The sequence below is a fragment of the Phragmites australis genome, chromosome 9 (genome assembly GCF_958298935.1).
Source record: "Phragmites australis chromosome 9, lpPhrAust1.1, whole genome shotgun sequence".
NCBI lineage: Eukaryota > Viridiplantae > Streptophyta > Magnoliopsida > Poales > Poaceae > Phragmites > Phragmites australis.
In genome coordinates this window covers 29,201,082-29,226,079 of record NC_084929.1, presented here as the reverse complement: position 1 = coordinate 29,226,079, position 24,998 = coordinate 29,201,082, and the positions used below count along the sequence as shown (strand labels likewise).

The 24,998-nt window shown below is 46.5% G+C and overlaps 2 protein-coding genes across 5 annotated transcripts; one reads left to right on the top strand and one right to left on the bottom strand.

The window, feature by feature from the left end:
- The first annotated feature begins 4,293 nt into the window (after positions 1-4,293).
- LOC133929044 (nuclear transcription factor Y subunit B-3) lies at positions 4,294-17,894 on the top strand. 3 transcript variants are annotated; one of them, XM_062375629.1, is made up of 7 exons: positions 4,294-4,452; positions 4,550-4,794; positions 4,941-5,070; positions 16,702-16,794; positions 16,867-16,917; positions 17,264-17,292; positions 17,418-17,894. In XM_062375629.1, the coding sequence occupies exons 2-6, from the start codon at positions 4,559-4,561 to the stop codon at positions 17,288-17,290; spliced, it is 537 nt and encodes a 178-aa protein (XP_062231613.1). In that variant the 5' UTR covers positions 4,294-4,452; positions 4,550-4,558; the 3' UTR covers positions 17,291-17,292; positions 17,418-17,894. The 3 variants fall into 3 exon arrangements, with proteins under 3 accessions (XP_062231613.1, XP_062231612.1, XP_062231614.1); XM_062375628.1 differs by having other exon boundaries at positions 17,264-17,331; positions 17,419-17,894; XM_062375630.1 differs by lacking the exons at positions 16,702-16,794; positions 16,867-16,917; positions 17,264-17,292; positions 17,418-17,894 and adding an exon at positions 5,220-10,720.
- An 861-nt stretch (positions 17,895-18,755) lies between these two features.
- LOC133929043 (uncharacterized) lies at positions 18,756-24,140 on the bottom strand. 2 transcript variants are annotated; one of them, XM_062375626.1, is made up of 4 exons: positions 23,907-24,140; positions 23,280-23,786; positions 21,020-23,173; positions 18,756-20,913 (listed from the first exon to the last, which is right to left on the bottom strand). In XM_062375626.1, the coding sequence occupies exons 2-4, from the start codon at positions 23,737-23,739 to the stop codon at positions 19,175-19,177; spliced, it is 4,353 nt and encodes a 1,450-aa protein (XP_062231610.1). In that variant the 5' UTR covers positions 23,740-23,786; positions 23,907-24,140; the 3' UTR covers positions 18,756-19,174. The 2 variants fall into 2 exon arrangements, with proteins under 2 accessions (XP_062231610.1, XP_062231611.1); XM_062375627.1 differs by lacking the exon at positions 23,907-24,140 and having other exon boundaries at positions 23,280-23,874.
- Positions 24,141-24,998: the final 858 nt, after the last annotated feature.

Genomic DNA, 24,998 nt, shown 5'->3' with positions numbered 1-24,998 from the left:
TATGCATATTTTTCCACTATTTGGTTGTTTGTGCAATGCATTCTTGATTCGTTTAAAGAGCGTCGATAGTCCAAATGAGTGAAGGCGACGCCAATCTACCGGAGTTATGTGAGTGTCGTGTCGGGAGTATCAGACAACCGCCGGAGCAGCAAGGCAAACATCTAAGCATACTCAACCTACTAATTTGGATCTCGCATTGTATAACTTGATAAATTACTCTTTATGTATGTTTGCATGAGTAGTGGGTCCATTGTTAGGTTTAGATGGGTAGAACCTATGTTGATTTGCATTATCTCTACCTTGAGTTGTTGATGATCTATATCTTTGTAGCCTTGATAACATTGTTGATGTCTAACTTAAGAGTTATTCGAAATGCTTAGCAAATGCATAGGTCCTCGGTAGAAGGCGAGCAATGGTTCAACCGTTGTTCGTGAGCTTATGGTTTACTTATTGTTTACAAACACAATGACAATGATGTGGGTTGTATAAAATATGAGGATGAGGCGAGATATGGACGGTGCTAGGGGTATGTTGAGAGAGGAGCCCGGATGTCATAGACCACTTGTATCTTTTAAGCATTGTCCGTCAGTGCTGTTGGCTTTAGCACTTTCCGTAGAACCACATATTTAGATAATGGACGAATGGACTGAGTATCATATGTCGTGCTGATGCTTGCCTTGCGGCCCTACGACGTGTAAGAAAAATAAAGGAGAAGCAAGGTGGCAGGGAGTAGGAGGTGTCCATGACATGCTCATGGTAACCCCGGTGCCATAGGGGCATGTGCAAGTAGATAGTTTCGGGTATGAGAAAGATTATTTCGGGAGCCAAGAGGATGGACATGGGGCATGTGGGTAAAGTTGTACCTCCTGCAGGTTGTAAGAACAATTTGAATTGTCATGCTCTCGGTTATGAGCATGCATCTATCCATCCACATCGGTCGTAGAGTTTCCAGATTTGGGTTGATTGGTAGGTATGTCGGATTTGGTCGTTGAGGTTTATTGATTATAGGAGATGGTTCCTTTTGCATTTATGTGCAGGTTGATGTTGTAGGGTAGTTGTGCCTTGAGTTAAGTATATATACTCACACATAAAAGTCTAGGTTGCTTACGCATATGAATTTACTTAATCTTGCGGCTAATTCCTTACTAATACCTCAATGCATTCTCCTTAGAGTCGGGTTATTTATATGTACCCATTATGGATTAAGTTTTGCGAGTACCTTCATACTCACGCTTCTCTTTTAGATTCTACCGATGATGAGGAGCTCGTGTTTGGCTAATTCACGCCTGCCGATGCAGGTGGCGGGAATAAGTAGTGCAAACTACTCGTGCAGCGAGGCTTTTGGGTGGAGCCTAAGGGCATATGGCTTCACCTATCTTTTGTTGGTTTATAGGTGTTAATCTTCCACTGCAGAGTTTTTAGTTTTGGTTAGGAGGTGAATTGTTCTTTATCCTCCTAGTTCCCTTTTGTTGTAAATTATGTAAATGGTTAAATGCTTCAGAACTTGAAATGTAATTTAATTACTCACTCTTTCTTAAGCTTTGTTATGATGTTATATGTTAGAAAATGCATGTGTTTCGATCTTGCGCACAAAACACATGCCAGGACTATCTAGATGGTATTTCGGTTAATCATCGTGGTTATGATTAAACAAATAACCGTCCTGATGATTAATTGAAATACTATTTAGTTGGTTCCTCACATTTATATGTTCCATTTTACAAAAGTGTGTGTGATATTGAGTTTGTTACAGTTGGTTTCAGAACCATCTGCAATACATTACACATAGATAATTTTTTCAGATAACCGTCTGTGCGTAGTAAGAGTCACATACAATGTTTGTTTAAACCTGTCTGTGATCACTAAGAGTCACGTAGGGGTTTTGTTTGAACCCCTCTGTGTTTATTATTCCAGACGGATTTTTTAAACCATCTGTGTCTCCCTCTCCCTAAGCCAGGAAGCAAATTTGCTTATAGGGTAAATAGTTACACATATACACACTTTATGATTCTCAAATTAAACACATTGACATCTTGTTCATAACACAAACACATGTGTGTGTGTATCACAAAGATTAAGAACATCACACATGGTGACACCGTCTTCCAAAAAGACAAAAAGTGATCGACAACTTGGTCGATCGACGCCATCTTTCAAAAAGATGAGATGATATACATCATCTCAACCTTCTGTGTTTCAACATAATGTCAACATAAGATTTATCTTCAATTAGCAGCTCGCAATCATTCGGATCTGGCTGCACCTTGACGATTTCACGCATCAGCCAGAACCAAACTACGTTGCTGCCAAACTGCCAGCCAGAGTTCAACAAGAAATAGATATTCAAGTATGTCTTGTAGTTGATGAAAATGTCTCCATTCTAACGAACAACAATGGAGATATTTTTATTGGATAGAACTGAATGGAGAACACAATGACAAAGTACATAGGGTTGATGGAAGGGGCCTTCACAGTAGCGAAGAAGACGAAGTCCACTGGTTTGAAGTCGATGCCAAGCATCCGCACCGTTGAAGCCGCCATAGGGACAACCCATCATGCCACCTTTTGATTATCGTGAATTGCGTCATTGTAGATCTACGAAGGAAACAATGTTGTGCCATCAGTTACACAAATTGAGGCAATGAAAACCTAACAAACTCTAACTAAACCGCGAAGAGAACCGTATGATACTCACCTCGGTGCAGTGAAAGAGATGCGCTCCCCACCGAGATCTCGTTTCTCCGACACTGATGACGAGTGAGGATGTAGAATACTCATTGGATATAACAAGTTAGGAAGAAGAACACTTCTTATCGCTTTATATTAAGGCAGACGAGGCGTTGTGTGTAGAAAGCAAAAGAGTCTTAGGGAGACAATTGATTCGTGTGTGTTGGAAGCCAAAAGAGACGGGAGATGGGCAATCAAATTTGAAAATGTTCATGGGTATTTAAATATGGACGAGTGTTTATAAAATCCATCTTTGTCTACCGAATAGACACAAACAGATCTATCAAGAAACTATATGTGATAATATCACAAACGGATTTTTCTAAAAGTCAAATGTGTTTGTATGATAGAAACAAACGGATTTATAAAAATTATCTGTGAGTTCATTCACACATAGCCGCCTATCTTATTATAAACACGTCTATCTTAGCAAACATCTAAAGATATTTTATCTATGATAGCTCCTGAGAAACTATTTATAGCATATCGTCTACTTTCTATGACTCTATGATAGTGATTTGACATGACGGTTAATGGAACACAGTTTAAAATTCTTACTTCCCCTTCAATTTTTCATATATTTATCGCATGCATTTTTTTTATTTCTCTCGTCATTTTTTATTTGACATATTTGGCATTTTTTTGTCTTTTCACGCATTTTGATTGATTTATATGCACTAGATAGTTTTTTTGCATTATTTTCTAGGCATTCAACTGAGAAAAGAATCCGTCCTGGCGTCGTCACCAATAACTAGGCGGATTGGCGTGCCTACACCGCACCAATTTTTGTTGTTGTACGGAACATGATAAAAGAAGACTAAAAAAAATTAGGTTCACCAATTTTGGACATCTCAAAAATTAATTATGAATTTATTATATTTAACACATTCATTTAATTATGGGGAAAACAATATTATTTTTATGCATGCATATAATTTTAATATGTAGATGATAGTAATATGAACCTAAAAATTTGCTTCATATTTTTTTTGAGTTTTAGATATTTTTCTGTGCATTTTAGATTATTTCAGCCGATTTATCAATATAACTATTATACCTTTCGCTTTTTTTTAGATTTCTAAAAAATATATTATATATGTAAATATACGGATATGTATATGCATATATACAGGTATATGTATACATATATGTATATGTATCCATACTATATGGATATGTATATGCATATGTACATGTATACATATACATACATACATATATATATATATATGTATCTATACCCATATATATACATGTATAAATACATAGGACCCATATAAACAGTAGCTACAGTATTTTATCCTAGAATCGTTCCAGTTCTTAGAGCTTTAATATATTTAATATATAGTATTGATTCCAATTTAACTTGCCGCAATTTTTCTTTTCATCCCAAATCACAGCCTCAAACACAGGCCAAAAGGGAAAAAAAAAGGAAATAAAGGAAAAAAAATAATCGAGAGAGACCTGCCCCACTGAACAGTAACCACCCTGCGCCAGGCTCTCCCTCGAGGCGGCGCCCGCGCCGGGCTATATATACCCCACGAACGGCCCGGATACCTCCACCCTCTGCATCGCACCCGCCCGAGCCGCCTTCTCTTCTCCAGCGTCCGATCTCCCACTCGCCGCAGTCACCGCAGCTCGCTCTGCTCGCTCGCTTCCCCACCTCGCCCCCGCCCTCCCCGCGCGCTCGCCACCTCGCCTCCCGGTCGCTCGCGCTTATATAAGGTACGACTCCCTCCTCTGCTCCCGCCTCCGCGAGGGGTTAGGATTGGGCGGGCTTAGCTGATGGATCTAGGGTTTCGGTTGGTGAGTGGTGGTGCAGGAGGAGCGCATGGCGGACGGCCCGGCGAGCCCCGGGGGCGGCGGTGGGAGCCACGAGAGCGAGAGCCCCAGGGGCGGCAGCGGGGGTGGCGGGGGCGGTGTCAGGGAGCAGGACAGGTTCCTGCCCATCGCCAACATCAGCCGCATCATGAAGAAGGCCATCCCGGCCAACGGGAAGATCGCCAAGGACGCCAAGGAGACCGTGCAGGAGTGCGTCTCCGAGTTCATCTCCTTCATCACCAGCGAGTGAGTGCCCTGAGTGGAGCTGTCTTGCTGACTGGCTGCTGCTCAGTTTGCTTGGCTTGGTTGGGAATTTGCATCGGCATTTCGGGCTTTAGCTTATGTGGGGGTTTTGTGTTGACCTGTCGGCGTTTTTGTTTTGCTGTTTGCAGGGCGAGCGACAAGTGTCAGAGGGAGAAGCGGAAGACCATCAACGGCGACGACCTGCTGTGGGCGATGGCCACGCTGGGGTTCGAGGATTACATCGAACCCCTCAAGATGTACCTCCAGAAGTACAGAGAGGTGTGTACTGATGATGGTGTTTGAGTAAATCGTTTTTTGAGTTGTTTTTAGATGAATAAGGTGGATTAGTACTTTGGGAGCTAGGCTGGGCCATCACCAGTTTATGACCGTTTGGATTGTAGTACTGATTGAACTTTACTTTTGTTCAGCATACGGACTGATAAGTGGCCCACTTCACTCCCGATGCTTCTGGTACCTATTTATTGCTTTAGTTGAGGATATAAAGAAGTCCCTGTGTTCCTAATAGTAAACACTGCTACTAAATATAGTTCCTGAAAGAGTTTTTGCCCCTAGGTAATGTTGTCTTGGGGTCTGTTTGCAGTTGCTGTACTATTCAGTGATGCGCTATGGAATCTAGTTAGTTAGAGGAGCATTTACCAATTCTAGTGGGATTTTTGCTGTTACATATAAAAAAAAAAGATGCTTCCAACTAACAACTGTACCCAAAATAAGAAATAAACAAGCGATTTTGAAAAGCCACCTCAGTGCCAAAATGTTGTGGACGTTTTTGTCGGATGGACATACAGGTGGAGAAACAAAGAGAAGGCAAAGCCGGCGTCCATGTGAGGGTCGGTTGGAGATGTGCTGCCGTAGAGATAAGTTATAGATAAATTAGCATTGGTTAGATTCATTAGCTTAGAGATAAAGATTGTTAGTAGTTCAAATTAGAATTGGTTAGCTAGAGATATGGTTGGTTAGCAGTTAAGTTGGAGGTATGGATGTAATCGGGCGCCAGCTAGCTCTATATAGAGGGGCTGGAATTGTTCGGCAGGAGGGTATTCAATAAAGTTTATAGTTCACGTAATCAGTTGCTCAGAGCCTCCTTGCAAGGTGAGTACGTTCTGTATCCCTAGCCATATCATCTTTGGTATTAGTCTAGGGCGATCCTGTGACCATGGCCGACATCACGTCCAGTGGTAGAGCTTGAAGAAGATTGTTAAGGGGGCCAAGCTAAGAGATAGACCCAAATGCACAATAAATCTGGTGTTTTTGTTTGCATGTAGCTGATGAATATTAGAGTTTTCTAAATAAAATTTCTAGCCCGGGGGGGGGGGGGGGGTTCATGGCCACTGGCCACAAGGAAGCTCCGCCCCTGATCACGTCCAATCTTGATCGGATCTTGCTCGCCGTCGACCTCCATAGAGATGAAATTGCTCACATCCAGACCCAGTTTTCCTCTCTCAATGTGGTGGTCAGTCATCCGTAGAGTCGCCAACTTGCCCATGAGGCTGGCAACATAGGCATTGGAGACGCCGGGGCCTCTGCCCAGTTTGAGATCACAATCCGCTCGGGGCTCTAGCGTCCAGATTGCTCGGTCGGGTACACACGCCCACAAGCTTCGCTTTCTGGACTACGATGGCAAGGAAGATTCGATCATCTGGCTTCATCGCCGCGATCAATTCTTTCTCACCCAACGAACACCAGAGGAGAAGAAGGTTTGGTTGGCCTCCTTCTACATGACTGGCTTCGCGCGCCAGTAGTATTATCGACTGGAGCTCAATCAGGGAGCTTATGCATGTACGACGCACGGGGACGGTAGAAGAGTACCAAGAGCAGGTCTTGACGCTTCTGTCATGCTACGATGGTGTCACGGAAATGCAGCAAGTAAACATCTTTATGGCTGGCCTTCGTAACCCTTTGCGTACTAACGTTGAGCTGTAGCGTCCGACAACATTGGAGGACGCCATGAATTTGGCTCGTGCCTTCGCTTGACGCCTTGAGCTTGAAGATGACATGCACGCATCGAGTGGGCCGCCCATGGTTCACCCTCCACTTTCCGTCCTGATCGGTCGTAGCACTGCTGCCGCAACAAGACTATCCAAGGGTACGACACCCCATGCTTCTACATCGGTTGCATCTACAACAGCCTCGGTCACACCTCTACGTATTGTGCTGCCTGCGGGTACCCAATTTTCACGATTGTCACCAGTGGAGATGGCGGATTGGCGCCTCAAGGGCCTTTGCTTCAATTGCCCGGAGAAGTTCTAGAAAGAACATTTGCAACATTGTACAATGAAGGGTATCTACTTGCTCGAGCTTGAAGACGACATTGTCCAGGATGATGATGCCACATACGCTGGTCCTGAGATATCTATGCATGCCATCACTAGCATTGTGTCCAGTCAGACGATGCACCTGGTAGTTGAGGTGGTCGGCCAGACCTTGCGCGGCTCGTGGAAACAGGGTCCACGCATTCCTTTGTGGCCGTTCACACAACGCGACAGCTTGGCCTTACTTCAGTGCCACAGCCGAGCCTGACGGTTGGCGTGCCAATGGTGACCGCCTCCCTTGCTCAGGAATTTGCAAGAATGCTTCAATTGGGATTGGCGGCGAGAGTTTCTGCATCAACCTATATGTATTACCCTTGGAAGGATATGAGATCGTCCTCGGCGTTCAATGGTTGCAAACTTTGGGGCCGGTTCTATGAGACTTTGAGCGTCTGTCCATGTCATTTTGGTGCAACAATCACCGTGTGCAGTGGGTCGGGATGGACGCCGTGTCAGCACCTCTCCTTCACATGCTACAGTTCGCTGATCTCCTCAGCTTACTGCTCGCTGGGTTTGTGGATATTTTTTAGGCTCCCCAAAGTCTTCCCCCTCGATGCCGTTTTGATCACCACGTCCATCTGTTGTCGGGAACTGCGCTAATTAATGTTTGGCCCTATCAGTACCCCCAACTGCTGAAAGATGAAATTGAGCGCCAATGCATTGAGATGTTACAGCAAGGGATCATTCGGGGAAGTACATTGGCATTCTCTTCACTTGTCCTTGTATGCAAGCACGGTGAGTCATGGTGTTTTGTGTAGATTATCATGCCTTGAACACCAAGACGGTGAAGGACAAGTTTCCAATTCCTGTCATCAACAAGCTGCTAGATGAATTAAAAGGTGTGCGATTCTTTACCAAATTGGATCTTCGAAGCGGATATCACCAAGTCCAGATGCATCCACCAAACATTGAAAAGATGGCATTCCGCACTCATCAAGGGCATTATGAATTTTTGGTGATGTTTTTCGGTCTCACAAATGCTTCACCCTTTCAAGCGCTCATGAATGATGTTCTCAAGGCCTTCATTCGTCAGTTTGTGCTCGTATTTTTTTATGACATCTTGATTTATAGTGTTTCATGGTCTGAGCATCTTCAACATATTCGGGTGGTATTTCTCTTGATGAGCGAGCACCGACTGTCAGTTAAGCGATCCAAGTGTTTGTTTGGCGAACAACAGGTAGCATACATGGGCCATATTGTGTCGAGCTAAGCCGTTGCCATGGATTCGGCGAAAATGGAAGCTGTTTAGGCGTGGCCGACACCAACCATGGTATGCGCTCTCTGGGGTTTCCTTGGCCTTACGGGGTACTACCGAAAATTCATCAAGGAGTACAACGTTGTAGCTTAGCCATTGACCCAATTGTTGAAGGAAGCATTTGTGTGGACGTCCGAGGCGGATCACGCGTTTGACGCGTTGAAACAAGCTCTCACGGAAGGTCCAGTGTTGCAACTTCCGGACTTCGATCACCACTTCGTTGTAGACTATGACGCATCTGGTTTAGGTTTTAGTGCGGTGCTTCATCAGAGTAATGACCCCATAGCATTTTTCTGTAGGGTTGTAGCTCCTCATCATGTGAAGCTGGCCACCTATGAGCGTGATCTTATCAGGCTTGTCAAGGAGGCGCGACATTGGCGACCATATCTCTGGGCACAACCGTTTGTGGTCTGCACAGATCACTACAGCTTGAAGTATCTCTTGGATCAGCGCTTGTCGACCATCTCGTAACACACATGGGTGAGCAAGCTGTTTGGATACGCTTTTTCAGTGGAATTTCACTTGGGTTGACAGAATGCGGCAGCAAATGCGCTATCGCGCCGCGATGAAGACAAGACCTCCTTGCATTCCTTGTCAATGCCGGAGTTCTCGCTCTTTCAGGAGGTGTTGTAGGAGGCCGCCTCCCTCTTGGAAGTATTGGCTAAGAAGGAGGAGATGATGGTAGGGACGACTGGGCCAGTGTGGTCAGAGGTTGACGGCTTTGTTCTCCATAAAAGCTGCATTTTCGTGCCATCTTCTTCAACTTTATGGCCACGCATATTAGCAGCAACACACGTGGCCGACCATGAGGGCGTGCAGAAGACTCTACACCGACTGCGTGCCTCCTTCAACCCACACATCACCAAGCTTGTCTACGACTTCGTCCAAGGGTGTGTTGTATGCCAACGCAACAAGACGGAACACCTTCATCTAGTAGGACTCATGCAACCCTTGGAAGTTCCTCGAGGGGTTTGGTCGACATAGCAATGGATTTCGTGGAAGGATTTCCAAAGGTGGGAGGCAAGTCCGTGGTGTTAACAATGGTTAATCAGTTTTCAAAATATGTGGATTTTATTGCCTGGGGTCACCCATACACAGCCACGACGGTGGCTCAGGCATTCTTCGATCACATTGTGTGGCTCCATGGAATCCTTTGTTCCATTGTGAGCGATCGGGACCCCGTGTTCACCAGCACTTTCTAGATGGAGTTGTTCAAACTTACGGAAATCAAGTTATAGCTTCGCTCAGCATTTCATCCACAAACGGATAGCCAATCGGAGGTGACGGATTGCATTTTGGGCGTTTATCTGCGTTGTCTTTATTTGCGTTGTCTCACCGGGGATGGTTGTTGTGGACGGTGTCGGTGAATGAAAACCGTAAGCGGGGATCCTGAGGGATCCCCTTTGAGATTCGGCCGGGGGGTTGATTCTGGATCTACCTCGTACGTGGGGTTAATGCGAATGTATGGGACTTAGGCGGGACGAATGATCGTCGGTTAGTAGGAGTAAATGCACAAGAGATTTAGACAGGTTCGGACTGCACAGAGGCGTAACACCCTACTCCTGTGTGTCTGATGTGTTATTAATGCTCTTGGAATGCCTTTCTTTGGATCTCTGTGTTACAGGGTTTTTTTTGTCTCTTGTTGGCTTGTCTTCAAGGTGTTGTGAGCCTCAAACTCCAGTGAAGGTCTGTGTGAACTTCTAACTTCGGGTCTATCTGAGTCTATCTTTCTACGAAGTGCTCCCCCTTTTATCTACCAGGGGGAGGCCCTCCCAGACGTGCCCAGAACGAGGGCACAAGTTCCCATAAACAATAAATAGAAAACAACCATCATGGGTCTACAGTCTGATGTTCCAAGGGGTTGAAAATGCACCCCTCGGACGGTCTCGTCGGTCTTTTACGTCCCAACTTTAGCAGGTGCAGGGGAGGGGGCCTATCGGCCAGCCACTGAGTATCCTCTCATGCCGGTCCGGTCAGAGTAGGTCTGACACGGTCTGATGCAACGGGGTGATGGGCGATAATCCTTGAGCCCATCGCAGATATCTTCAAGCCGTCTTCCTTCATGAGCTCCGCGGAGGGACACGCCATGGGACCCGTCGCATTAATTGTTCCAACGTCATCCTGCCAGGCGGTGGCAGAGACTGACGTACTCGGTACAACAGACGTGGGGGGAGTGGTTGGATGTGACCGGTCACGCTCTCCCTTAAATGCAGCATCGAGCCTCCCACCGTTCGACATCTCATCGTGGAGTCCTTGTGGGGTTCACCAGCAAGGGGCTTCTCAGGTCCTCGGGGAACTCTGGGTACTCGGGGACTAACTGTTCTTAGCCCCGAGCACCCCCTCCCGGATTTGGTTCTTCTCGTGTCCTCGGGGAACTCTGGGTACTCGGGGACCAACTGTTCTTGGCTCCGAGCACCATCTCCCGGATCTGGCTCTTCTTGGATTCTCGAGGAACTCTGGGTACTCGGGGACCAACTGTTCTTGGCCCCGGGGATGGCGTCATGTGGCACTGCGCTGTCCTGACCTTGGGACTCGGGGACTCCCCGATCCCATATCACCGATAGCAGCCCCTGTGCCCATCGGCAGGCAATGGTCCAGAGACTGCGGGTGGGGCCCTATTTATTTGAGACCGATCACAGCATTGGTACCACGTGGCTTTCTGTCGCCCGGTGCCGAAGTCTTTGCGGGCCTTGCAATTTTTAGACCCAATCTTTTAGTGTAATCCAAGGAGGAGCCGAAAAGGCGCGTGCCCTTCCGACTTTCGAGGAAGGCGGTGATGCAGGACGTCTTTCGGTCGGCGCGGGGCTCCGTGGAAGCGGAGGAAGCCGCCGCCCGAGCAGCCGTCTGCGACGTCGCCACCGAAGTGGCGGAATTTTTTGTGCGGGAGCTGGGACTAGGCGGTGATAGCGGTGACGACGCGTGACTACCAAAGTGGCGGAATTTTTTGAGGGTATCTTGTCTTGGTATCTTGGAGGACTTCACCGACAAGTACGCCGGTCGCTGTATCCGGCGGGCCCCGACTGCGGCCTCGCCTGAGGCCTTGCCACAGCCCTCGAGCCCGCGCGTAGAATCCTGTGCTCGGGGCGCGCAGCCCCCGGGCGCTTGCGGGTACGCTGCTGCTGAGTCAAATAAACACAAACAGACACAAATTTGTTTGCTCGGGAAATGAGTCTACCAAGCACGGTACACGTCACGACTCGTGAACGCTTTTCGCCCCGCGACCTCTCAAACAAATAGACCGGAGACGCGCGCAGGCGGAAATGCAACCAAGAGTTCCCACGGTTCGGTGGTGTCCGGGGAAGGACTGACCAGGCCGAGCACCGACAACCCGACCCCGGAGTCTAGGCGGTCCCGGCCACTCATGTTCGAGCGGTAGGATTACCCGAGAACCCTAGAGGCTCGGTAGTGCTCGGGGTACTGCCATGCCGGCCAGGCACCACAGCCCACCATAAAGGACCTAGGTCAGCGATCATCGCCTGTGCGGTACACCTACTACCGTTTGTCTTTGTCATTCCGGAAAAGCGAACACAAGGGTGGGGTTTTGCGCGCAAGGAGATTGCCTCGCCGAACAGATTAGCATACGAGGGTTCCGAGATTAACTCGGGAATAATAGTATATTACGAATGTACGACTGGGAATTCACATGACTTTAGCGACTTACCGAGTCGGTGTTAGTCTTCCGGCCGACCAGGTCAGGAAAGGGTGGGTGCCCTGGCGCTCGGGGCACCGGGGAACGTGGACTCCCTTGCGCAGAGCGTTTTAGCCCCCAGGTCGTCCTTTTAGCGTCTGAGCACTTCCCGAGGGCTAGGCGGTCTTGACCACTCATGTCCGAGCGGTAGGATTACCCGAGGACTCCAGAGGCTCGGCATTTCCCTGCAAGCTCAAATAGGCAAGGTTTCTTTGCTTGGTGCGCTCTGTCGGTGCGGTACTCATTATAGCTTGCTCTCGTTTTTGACCCGCGACCTCTCGAATGATCGGACCGGCGAAGTGTACAGACAGAGATACGACCAAGAGGTCCCATGGTTTGGTGGTGCCCGGGGTAGGACTGACCAGGCCGAGCACCGACAGCCCGCCCCTGGGGTCTAGGCGGTCCTGACCACTCAGGTTCGAGTGGTAGGATTACCCGAGAACCCCAGAGGCTCGGTAGTGCTCAGGGTACTGCCACGCCCGCCGGGCACCACAGCCTACCACAACAGACTTAGGTCAGCGACCGCTGCCTGTGCCGCATACCGACCGGCATCCGTTTTTATCAGCGGGAAAATAAGAGAGAGCGTGTTTTTCTCGCACGAGTCGAGCATCTCACCAAGCAGATTAACATATGGGTTCCAGAGGAAAACTTGGAACAAGAGCAATATAAGCGTATATTGAAGACTCATACTGATGTGATGAATTTAAATAGCGAGTGATAACTTACAGGGTTGGTATCAGCCAACGACCCTTTGGCGTTTCTTCCGCTGCCTGGACAGGTGGGTGCCTAAGGAGTGCTTGCGGCGGCACTCTCAGGGTCGGCGTCACCAAAGTTGAGTTTGCGCCGTATCGGCGCTCGGCGTTGTTCGGATGCCGATCTTGCGGCAGGGACGATTGCTGCTTGCTGCGGGTTCGGTGGCCCGCCCGCGGTGGTCACGGCCCTACTGGGCCCAACGCCGTTGTCCCCGACCCGAGGAGGCGCTGTATGAGCCGACTGTTGGCGCCATTGAGGATGAGTCGGAGCTATCGACGCCGTTGAGGACGCCCCTCCTTGGGCCCCGTTTTCCATTTCCTCGTAGGAGCCCGAATCAGGGCGTTGAAGACGATGTCCATCAGCCATTTTTTTTCGGACAAAACAAGATGGATTGATAGATGCAACCCCCCTACCTGGCGCGCCAGCTGTTGGTGGATGAATACCGCAAGCGAGGATCCTGAGAGACCCCCTTTGAGATTCAGCCGGGAGGCTAATTCTGGATCTACCTCGTACGTGGGGTTAATGCGAATGTATAGGACTTAGGCGGGACGAATGATCGTCGACTAGTAGGAGTAAATGCACAAAGGATTTAGACAGGTTCGGGTCGCACGGAGGCGTAACACCCTACTCCTGTGTCTGATGTGTTATTAATGCTCTTGGAATGCCTTTCTCTGGATCTCTGTGTTACAAGGTTTTTTATTTCTTGTTGGCTTGTCTTCAAGGTGCTGTGAGCCTCGAACTCCAGTGAAGGTCTGTCTGAACTTCTAACTTCAGGTCTATCTGAGTTTGTCTTTCTACGAAGTGCTCCCTCTTTTATCTACCGCGGGGAGGTCCTCCAAGACGTGCCTAGAACGAGGGCACAAGTGCCTATAAACAATAAATGGAAAACAACCATCATAGATCTACAGTCTGATGTTACAGGGGGTTGAAAATGCGCTCCTCAGACGGTCCCGTCGGTCTTTTACGCCCCAACTTTAGCAGGTGTAGGGGAGGGGGCCCACCGGCCAGCCACTGAGTATCCTCTCATGCCTGTCCGGTCATAGTAGATCTGACACGGTCTGATGCAACGAGGAGATGGGCGATAATCCTCGAGCCCATCGCAGATATTTTCAAGCCGTCTTTCTTCATGGGTCCCGCGGAGGGACAAGCGATGGGACCCGTTGCATTAATTGTTCCCACGCCATCCTGTCAGGCGGTGGCAGGGACTGACGTACTCGGTACGACAGACGTGGGGGGGAGTGGTTGGATGTGACTGGTCACGCTCCCCCTTAAATGCAGCATCGGGTCTCCCACCGTTCGACGCCTCATCGTAGAGTCCTTGCGGGGTCCACCAGCAAGGGGCTTCTCAGGTCCTCGGGGAACTCTGGGTACTCGAAGACCAACTGCTCTTGGCCCCGAGCACCCCCTCTCGGATTTGGCTCTTCTCGGGTCCTCGGGGAACTCTGGGTACTTGGGGACTAACTGTTCTTGGCCCTAAGCACCCCCTCCCGGATCTGGCTCTTCTCGGGTCCTCGGTGAACTCTGGGTACTCGGGGACGAACTGTTCTTGGCCCCAAGCACCCTCTCCTGGACTTAGCTCTTCTCGGGCCCTCGGGGAGATGGTCCCCGAGGAAGGGCGCCATGTGGCACTGCGCTGTTCTGGTCTCGGGACTCAGGGACCCTCCAATCCCATATCACCGACAGACGGAATACTACTTCAACACCTCGTTTCAAACATCGTTGAAGACAACACCCTTCCAAGTGGTGTATGACATTGTCGGAATTGATTGTGTATGAACCCGGCGTGGCACCAGTGGACAAACAGCTTCAAGACAGGTAAGTCTTCCTTACTGAGATTCGAGAACGGCTGCTTCAAGCTCAAGATCACATGAAGCAACAACATGATGATCGTCACCAGGACTTGCAATTCTCAATGGGAGATTGGGTGTGGCTACGACTTCAGCATCGGACGGCAGCGGCTATCACGGAGAAGATAGCCGGCAAACTTGCGCCTCGGTTCTATGGACCGTTTCAAATCGTCGAACGGATTGGCCCAGTAGCGTATAGTTTGCGGCTGTCGCCTCGTGTTCGTATTCATGATGTGTTCCATGTGGTCTTCTTGGAGAAATTCCATGGGGATCCTTCGATGGAAATTGTTCACTGACCCAACGTCAAGCATGGATGTGTCCTGCCGGAACCAGCCACTATAGTCCATTCTCGGCTGAATCGTGGTAAGCGGGAGCTTTTGGTTCAATGGGTCGGTAGGAGTGCGGCGGATGCGACTTGGGAGTCCTTGGACAGTTTTGCACAGCAATATCCAAAGTTCCAGCTTGAGGACAAGCTGTTTCGCCAGGAGGGTGGAAATGTTGTGGATGCTTTTGTCGGGCGGATATACAGGCATAGAACAATGAGAAAGCAAAGCCAACGTCCACGTGAGGATCGGTTGGAGATGTGCTGCCATAGAGATAAGTTATAGATAAATTAGCATTGGCTAGATTCATTAGCTTAGAGATAAAGATTGTTAGTAGTTCAAATTAGAATTGGTTAGATTCATTAGCTTAGAGATAAAGATTGTTAGTAGTTCAAATTAGAATTGGTTAGCTAGAGATATGGTTAGTTAGCAGTTAAGTTGGAGATATGGATGTAATTGGGCACCAGCTCTATATAGAGGGGCTGAAATCATTCGACAGGAGGGTAATCAATAAAGTTTATAGCTCATGTAATCAGCTCCTTGCGAGGGCGAGTACGCTCCGTATCCCTAGCCATATCACAAAAGGAACCTCAGGATTCCAAGGTGAGACAATCCGAAGTTACTTTGACTAACTAAATAGTTTATTATGATTGTTGCATGAGGCTAAAACAACATTCATTTAGGAGAAGATATTATATCTACTCACACCTATGTTTATTAGAAAAGTTCAGATGTAATGCAAATGGAATTCTTTAGAGCAACAAAAGCTTCCAACTAGATTACGTTTGCATTGCAAGCTGTAATTTCGTTGACAAGCTGCACCTTTACACAAAGAGCACCAGAATTATTCCTCCCTCTCCTCCCTCTTATAGATAATACCAGATCTAGTTTTGAAATTGCAGGTCATAAAATTAGCTTGTCTGAGGTGTTTATGCATGTTTATGTTGTTTTGTATGCCTTATTCTGTCAGTTGAATCATATATCTGACGTGGTTTCACTTTTTTGTGTTATTTTTGGTGGATGGCTGTGCTGATTGCAGATGGAGGTATGTGATATTAAACTCTTTTCAGTATGTCTCGTTAGCTAATATTTGCCTGATGGTGAATTCCTCCTAGATTTCTTCTCGAGTTCTTAGGCATTGGTCCGTAAATGGTTTTAAATGTGGATTTTTTTTGTTGTAGCTTGAATTGGCTTGGAAAATGGTAATTTGAGCTGCTTGAGCCTATTTTCACCTTGATTTAAGCTCATTTGCACACAGTTGAACTGTTCATAGTCACATTTTTAAGGCACAGCTGGATCAATTGAACATCTGAAGAACTGGAGATATCTTTTAGGGAGGGGGGGGGGGGGGGGTTGGTGAACTGACTCCTTTTTTTTTGGAAATTTTTCTAGTTCCGCTAGTTTCCTATATTGATTTCTTACTGACAGGGCAAAGAAAGTTAAATGTGTAATAATGAATAGCCGATTAGTCAAGTGCTTTTTTCCTTGAAAACTAGTAGGCACAAATTTGATCGAAATCCCAGCTCTGCACCATACGAGGTACTATATGTTAGATTCAAGGAGAATTGCACCCTCCGTCTCATGTTCTTGAAGCTGATTCTTCTTTTTAAGGTCTAGGATTAGGATGTTGTTATGATCCATGATTGCACTTACAAGCTTATACAAATCTGAGATGTGATGTACAGTACTCGTCTTTTCTTTCTTTGATAATAAACAGGGTGATAGTAAGTTAACTGCAAAAGCCGGTGATGGCTCTGTTAAAAAGGATGCGCTTGGTCTTGGGGGAGCAAGTAGCTCAGCCCCACAAGGGGTTAGTATTTTACCTGTTTCATTGTTGTTCTTTTGATCATATTGGGAAGCTAACTTTTTCTGTTCTGTTTAGATGGGCCAACAAGGAGCATACAACCAAGGAATGGGTTATATGCAACCTCAGGTGATTTACCTGAATTTTTCTCGACAAATTATTATTTTGTTACGTGCTGGGTTGAAGATTTTGTATACATTGGACATTTCTAGGTCAGTAGATTAGCCCTCTTTTTTGTTGAGATATGTATAGTATTGTTATATCAGAGCACGCAAGCACACAACTTTTGCATTGGAAAAGTAGATATGCACAAGACTCTGGTTAACTCCATTAGAACATGATCGTGAATGTGGAAGCTGTGATCATTCCAGGTGTTAGCTGTGCAAATTGAACTTATTGGATACGTTTAGTCTCGTTGATGTTGCCTTTGATATCTGTATGTTCGCTGATAGCTTTTTTCGTTCCCCTTGCCCAGTACCATAACGGGGACATCGCAAACTGAAGGTATGGACCTTCTCTTTGGACAGTTGCTCCTCCGCGAGGAACATGCTTTTGCATTGTCGTGAAATTTTATGCTACTTTGGTTTCTAGACAAAATAAACTCATGTGTTGCTACTTTTCTAAAACAGGTGGGTTTTCGTCGGTGCTGCAGTTATTAGCGAAGGCACCTCGTGGTGAGCACTTAGAGTAACCTGCTACCTCCATTAGGTCCCTTTTTATCTGCCAGAACTGATGAGGCTGCTACCCGGATGTAAATTTCTTCCCTGAGAATAGTTTCGGTTGCGGTCTAGCGTCATGGTTGTATGTATATTAATTAAAAATTGGTCTGTTGGCCGTGATTTGGTTCCATATGTTTGTATTGTGAGGCATAAATGTTGTGTAATTTGGATCAAACTAGTGTATTAAACTATGAGAAGAGCTGCTTTAGTTGTAACGAGCCTTGAATATCGTTATTGTATCAGTAGGCGAAGGAGAAGATTGTGACGCATAAATGTTGTGTAATTTGGATCAAACTAGTGTATTAAACTATGAGAACAGCTGCTTTAGTTGTAACCATCCTTGTATATCGTTATTGTATCAGTAGGCAGAGAAGATTGTGACGCAGACATGGTATCTTTTTCCCGTCACATGGTTGCATTTCGCATCTTGTATTATTACCGAGGATGTGTGGTATGGGCCTCTGGCTAACGAATCACTTATTTCATTCCTCAACTGAAGAACCATTGGGGACATGTTGATTCAGAACAAACGTCTTCTGAGCCATCTTCGGCCCAATCGAACAGGTGAACAAAGAGGGCGGGTCCTTCGCGGAGACCCTCGCCGCTGCTCAACACGCGTCTCCCGTGTGCAGCTCACGCGCGCGTCGGCGCACACGCACGCCGTCCGATCACGGTGTGAAGGATGCGGATGGAGGTCTCACGCGGATTCCCTGAGAGCCGGCCTCATACAATTTCTCTCCCTCAGGGAGTCTACTGCATAGGCAACATGTAGCTTGGGTCATCCAATGATTATGACCAGGATAAATTACTGGCACACAGAATGACGTAACTCAGAATGCATAGACTCTTCTACGACGCTGATAAATTGTCGGACAACCAGCTGTCAGCTGATTCAAAATACGCAGTAGCGTTTGCATGTACAACAACCTGAAGCACCAAACGCTGACCTGGCAGTAAGATGACCAGCTTCGAGTAATTATTGGCATCACTCAATACTAGCTCATAGCATTTGCCGTGAATATTGAGAACCGAGAGCACATCACAATGGAAAAGGTGCAGAAAATCTGTAAAATCCTTTTGCGCCTCATCTACCTTCACTACAGGACACAAGAAGACGCCCGCCCCCCAGGCGGCCAGGCATATACGCTCTACTGTAAATCAGATAGTAGCACAGAAAGAACCTGCAGGTTGCACGAAATGACGCAAAAAGGGAACTAAGATTTATTATCAACCAACGAGCAGACATAATTCACCGAAAAAATATACGTGATATGATGAAGGAATAAGTTCCTGAACACAGTTAGTTTACAAATGACAAATGGTACAAGAATCTTCAAATTCTAGAAGATTGCCCAAAGACTCCCAAGCCTGACCATGGAATGTGGGAAAGAACATGGCTTCCCATATCTCATCCTCCTACCGCTACACGGAGGTGTAGGAAGAAACTCTCTTTATGATAAACTGACACGTGTGCATCCAATACAACTAGATGGAGTTCATATGAAAAGCCAGGGGCAAAGATGCCCATGCCCTAGTTACTAAAAACCTCATAGCGTTATGATGCTAGAGTGGACTCCCATTTTTCTGTACAGACCACACCTAGATGAGTGAATCAATTGAGCAGACTACCTCAATATCAACAGAGACTAAAAAGAATGCAACACATGCTAGCCGGTTTGCTCGCCTACACCTGCTTGTACACTTGGTGCCCCAACCATGGTGCCCTCTATAGTTTTCTCAGCTGCAGAAGAATTCTCATCTGGTGCTTCAACTGTGGCGTCCTCCACGGTTTTCTCGACTTCGGTGGTTTTCCCATCTGATGTCTCAACCACTTCATCCTCCACAGTTTTCTCGACTTCAGTGGTTTTCCCATCTGGTGTCTCAACCATGGCATCCTCCACAGTTTCCTCAACTTCAGTGGTTTTCCCACCTGGTGTCTCAACTATGGCATCCTCCACAGTTTTGTCTGCTGTAGTACTTTTCTCAACTGGTGTCACAACTGTGGCATCCTCTACGGTAATCTTATCTGTTGTAGTTTTCTCATCTAGTGCTTTAACATCCTCTACAGTTTCCTCAGCTGTTCTAGTTTCCTTATCTGATGCTTCAGCTGTACTTTCACCATGGGCTTTTTCCCCAGTTATTGGTTCAGCAATAGCTTCATTTTCTGCTTTCACATCTGGTGCCTCAACTGTGATCTCACCTTCTTTGGTCTCCCCAGGTAGTGCTTCAGCAGGAGCTTTATTTTCTATTTTCTCATATGGTGCTTCCGCCATAGTTTCACCTTCTGCAGTGTCTTCAACTAGTCCTGCGGCGGCAGCATTATTTTCTACATTTTCCTCGACTGGTACTTCAACTTTTGACTCCACAGTTTCCTCAACCATGACCGAGTGCTCGGTAATTGCACTAGCCATAGATTCATCTTCTGGATTTTGTATTTCCACTTCAATTTGTCCACCTGACGCTTCAGTTACAGCATCCACTTGAACAGTTTGCTCAAAACTGTAGGCTTGTTCACCTGATGCTTCAACAGCAGTTTTGGATTCAACTTGAACTTTGACTTGCTCAACTGCAACTTGTCCAACTGGTTCTCCAGTTAAAGTTTCAGCTTCCAACTTTGTACTACATGGAACTTCACCTGATACTTGTTTTGGAGCTTCAGATCCCATTTTTTCTTTAGTTGCATCTTGTTCCACTGGTTTTTCATTAGTTGTTTGACTTTGTAACTCTTCTGGAACTTCATTCACAGTATCAGCCTCATCATCAACTTGTTCAGTAGTTGGCACTTCAGCCACAGCATCAAATACAGCATTATCTCCAGAAATATGACCCTGTTTTGGGGCTTCGGCTACAACATTTCCTTGCATATTATCTGAAACAACTTGAGCTGACCCTTCATTTGTAGCATCAGCATGTAAAGCTTGCTTGACAGTGTCCTCAGTTTGCGCCTCTGATGCAGCTTCTATTTGCAAGGTATTTGTTGTATCATCAATCAGTGCTTGATTTGGGGCTTCATCTTGCTGGATTTTATCAATTGTGCCTCCATTTGACACCCCAGTTGCAGCTACAGATTGGGTAATCTCCGATAGACTTTCAACTGCTGCTTCCTTCCGAGTGCAAGCTTGCACAACAGTACTAACTTGCTCAGAAGACCCTTCAGCCACAGGTTCAGCTTGTGCAGCTGTTTCGAATTGATCAACATGATCAGTTAGCTCAGCATTAATTTGTCCAGTTTTATCAACCATGCCAATGTGATTGGCCAATGTCTTGTCTGCAGCTTCCACTAGACATGTTTGCTGGTCAGTCTCAACTCGCTCAACTGACGGTTCTCCCACAACTTCTGCTTTTTCAGTTTTGTCAACCTGATCAACTTGCATGGCATCCAGGGGAGCTTCAGACTCACTCGGACCTAGAAAAAATGCATGGCCATATGGCAGAAATAAGCATTTAATTTTGTGGAAACTATAAGGTAACTTTATTAAATATGCATACACATATAAAGGAGGGATGTTTACCAGGAACCTCCAGGCAACATTCTTCAGGTTGTGTCCCAGGATTATTCGAATTCGCTTCTGAAGTGCTTAGAGAGAACGGCATATTAACAAGACGGTAGCTTCGAAGTGAAGGTCCAAAAGTTCCATACTTGCCAGCAACACTGAAAGCTATTTCAGCATCGATGCGTTTCTTGAAGACAACTTTAACAGTATTTGTGTCCTTATGCACTTCGGTCTTGGTTTCTTTTAGTGGTCCATAGCGACTGAACATCTTAATGAGATCCATTTCTGAAGGAAGAGCAGCTGACCTGGCAAAGCTCAAGATAAGTGCAGTGGGTTTCAACTCATCAACCATCTTTTCATCGACATGGATAATGGATCTTTCAATCACTTGTATCTGTTTCTTAGGACCTGAAGCCCCAAGTTCCGATGAAGGCACATAAGTCTGTTGTGATGATCTTCGCCTCCGTCTTAGCCTAGTGGTGGAACTTGCTTTTCTAATGTCATGAATCGGGTGATTATGTAAGCTCAATCCAGACCAGTAGGAGTCCTGCATATGATCAGTTGTTTCTACCTCAGGAAAAGGCAAAACCTTCCTCTTTCTCCCCCTCCTTCCTGTACCTTTTTCAACAATGCTTGCTTCAGTAGTACTAGAAACAACATAGTTTCTGTAATCACTGAAGTAACTGATTATCGTCGCTGAGAAACTATATCCATTCATTGGTTCTGTGGCAACTAGGCACAACTGTGACAATAATTCCTTGGGGTCTGCAGTGTGGTTCCTGTAAATGCGTCTCCTTTTTGCCCGCTTCTCCACAGTAAGTTCATCAACAGCATCATCACTAGAGATCTCAAATTCTCCATTCTCTGCTTCAGCAGCATTCTTATAAACTGTTGGTTCATTCTGAGCCTTCACAATGGACGAAGATCCTGTCAGCTGGCTTGCAGCTCGCCGTATGCACTCACCAATCTTGAAAGAACTACCACCAGTTGGAGCTGATGGCTTCTCTGAATCTTCAAAAGAGTCGAGGCTTCTCTTCTTCTTATTCTGTAAGTTGTCAAAATCATCAAAGTTCATACCCATTTGTTTTTCCACTGTATCATCATAAGTAGTATCATTGGACCAATTAGATGTGCCCTTTTTCTCCTTCACCTCTTGGTCATCCTCAGGTTTTTGTTTCCGTGGTCTCCCCCTGCCTCTTTTGGGCTTATCATGAGTAGGATGCACTTCATTAATGACAGCTTCCTCGACCATTTCAGTCTGGGCGGACAGAGTGTCCATGCCATCCTCAACCCAGGCACTGCCAGTTTGAAATGATGCAAGTTCAGGGCATCCCTTAGATCGATAGAAAGAAGTAAGTTGAGAACATGCTATCACTAACTCCAACAGGTCACCCCCTTGGCCAGGAAATAGAGCCAACTCCTTAATATAATGCAGAAGGTTTGCAGGACTGAAACATTTTAAGATCTCAGACCGATTAACTGCAGAGCAAGTAACTCCATCCTTGAGCCCAGCATTCTCAACCGTATAGGACATGCCACTATCAGAAAGCTCCTCTGGCAAACAAGAACAGCTCATACCTGACAGTATCCGCCTTGAAAGTTCCTCAAGTGCATTATTAACTGAGCTGACAAAAGCATCTGAGCTGCTCTGTTTCTCCATTTGTGAATAGTTTGTCACGAGAGGCTTCAACTGGGATTCATCGCACCAAGCAAAAGTATTGTCACCAAAATAAGCTACCAAATGGCTGTTCTTTTTCTGGTGCTTCAGCGCCAACTCAGATGCATCTGATGGATCAAAAATCTCACCAGGCCACCAAGGATGACTTTTTACTTTACCCCAGACAAGATCAGAAACTCGAAAACCACCTTTATCAAGAGGAGGCAGGCAGTATCTAGCACACTGATCAACATTTCCTGGACTAGCAGCCTCGTTACTGCTAGGATTATTTCCACTGCCAGTAATCTGCTCCCATTGCGGGAGGATTTCAGATCTATCTTTTGGTTGGTCAACTGCAGGTGCTCCGTCATCTTCATTGATCTTGGAGCTTCCCTCGGCACCAACAGGCACATTATTCTGTATTTCCTTATAACAATGTGCTACGCCGTTATCACATTCTTTATTTTCTCTCCCAGGGTCTGCATTTACATAATTTTCTTCAAGTTTATTGGATCCTGAAATGGAATAAGTAAATATTATTCATGATGCTAAGTGAGTTAAAAACGATGTCATCTGTAGGCAACACATCAAACAGCCCAGAGCTCTGAGTAGCGTCCTTACTGGCTTCAGCATGTTCAGAAGCGGCAGAAACAGCTGATTCCACAGCTTGACCAGCAACAGCAGGCCCAGCTCCATATCCAGCCGGGACAGGCTTCGTCTCCGCTTCACTCTGCAGACCTCCAGCTCCCGCTTGCACCATCTCCTGGCCACCGTCTGCTCCGTTCACCCCCTCCGCGCCCTCCACCGGTTCGTCTCCGCGCCCTTCTTCAGTAACCATACCAGCCGACTCCGTCGCGTAAAGTGGATCGCTCACTGCCGCCGCCTCGCCCCCTTCCTGCTCAACATCCATCGCCGTCGCCGCATCACCCTCACCCACCACCCGAGCCTTCCCCTCCACCCCCACCTCGGCGGCGGTAGCATCCACCTCCTCCGCGGCTTCCATCATCGCCACGTCAGCGGCCGCCACCGGCTTCGGCTCGCCACCCCCCGGATCCGAGGCCGCCACGGCCCCCGAGCTCATCGGAGCAAGGTCTCAACGCCGCTCCCCGACGAGGGAATCTGGAAGGACTGGAACAGCGAACGGATTTCAGCGAGGGAGGAGCTCGGGATTCCGCCTCGATCAGGCGGGCGCCGAGCGAGGGTGCGAAACCCTAGGCGCGGATCAGCGCGGGGGAGCTCGGAATTTACCTGCGCGAGCGGGCTGGGGCCGACGTGCGTGCGCGGTGAGGCGAGAGCAGCTCCGGAGATGGCAGAGATAGAGAGAGACGCGGCGGCGAGCAGGGAGAGTGTGCTCGTGTGCTCGGCTTCCGTGTCGTGTATCGGCGCTCGGAGCTCGGAAGCGTACGTGTTTGGGCTCTGGATTAAGGATCTGATCTGAAATGGTGTTTCAATTCTCTGAGGGGCTTTTCTCCTCCGCGTGGGGGAGACATTCATTTGCTCCCCGTGACCAACGGTTTTTCGTAATGTTTCATGCTCATTTTGTTACGGTTGATCTTTTCCTATTGCCATCTGCTCGTGGCAGTTGCCATGTTTTTTCTAGGTAGATGTCACTCCATTCACTCTATATATGTATGTAGTGTCCTAATTAACAACGATTTACTATTCTAGTGAGTTCACTGTCCTAATTACTTTCGTGGTTCAACACGTTACGATAAAATTTATAGCCATAAGCGGAACAACAGGAAATTCAAGAGAAATCCATTAGAAAAAAGAGTGAAATTGCACATAAGCTAATATCATTTCAGCAGAAATAAAAATACTCCAGTTTATCAACCGTATGAATGTATGAATCATCGTATAAATAAATGCTAAATTCCCAAACACTTGGTTGATTTGTCTCTTAAATCTATTGGAAAAGACAAGTTCATGGAAATAAGATTGAAGCTCACTTTAATGTATAACTAGAAGACACTTTGTCATGTGTACTGTTCTCAACTATTCTTTACATGGAGAACAATGATATCGTAAGAAGGGTGATCTCCTTAGTATCAATGATATGTTTGTGGACTTTACTACTAAGATATATTTGGAAACCTTAATTAGTATCCTAATCATCCTCTAGATGTCATAAGTCTGCTATTATCCTACATAATATTGAATATTTTATATCATTATATACAATAATGTCTATCAAGACATGATACTCAAGAAAATTAGCAACGTATGTATTTTATATATGAGTTAAATTTCTACGAAATTTTCTCTTATATATATATATAGAAATTTTACATAAAGCAATCACATAGAAGAAGAAATTTGTTTAGTGAAAAGTTGTACTAT

Bases quoted from the DNA above. Each gene is read 5' to 3' on its own strand.
- LOC133929044 (XM_062375629.1), top strand. From the start codon at position 4,559: ATGGCGGACGGCCCGGCGAGCCCCGGGGGCGGCGGTGGGAGCCACGAG. The intron at 4,795-4,940 runs GTGAGTGCCCTG...TGCTGTTTGCAG, and splicing joins ATCTCCTTCATCACCAGCGA to GGCGAGCGACAAGTGTCAGA. The intron at 16,918-17,263 runs GTGATTTACCTG...CCCCTTGCCCAG, and splicing joins TGGGTTATATGCAACCTCAG to TACCATAACGGGGACATCGC.
- LOC133929043 (XM_062375626.1), bottom strand. From the start codon at position 23,739: ATGAGCTCGGGGGCCGTGGCGGCCTCGGATCCGGGGGGTGGCGAGCCG. The intron at 23,174-23,279 runs GTAAGGACGCTA...ATTCCATTTCAG, and splicing joins TTCTGAACATGCTGAAGCCA to GATCCAATAAACTTGAAGAA. The intron at 20,914-21,019 runs GTAAACATCCCT...CATTTTTTCTAG, and splicing joins ATGTTGCCTGGAGGTTCCTG to GTCCGAGTGAGTCTGAAGCT.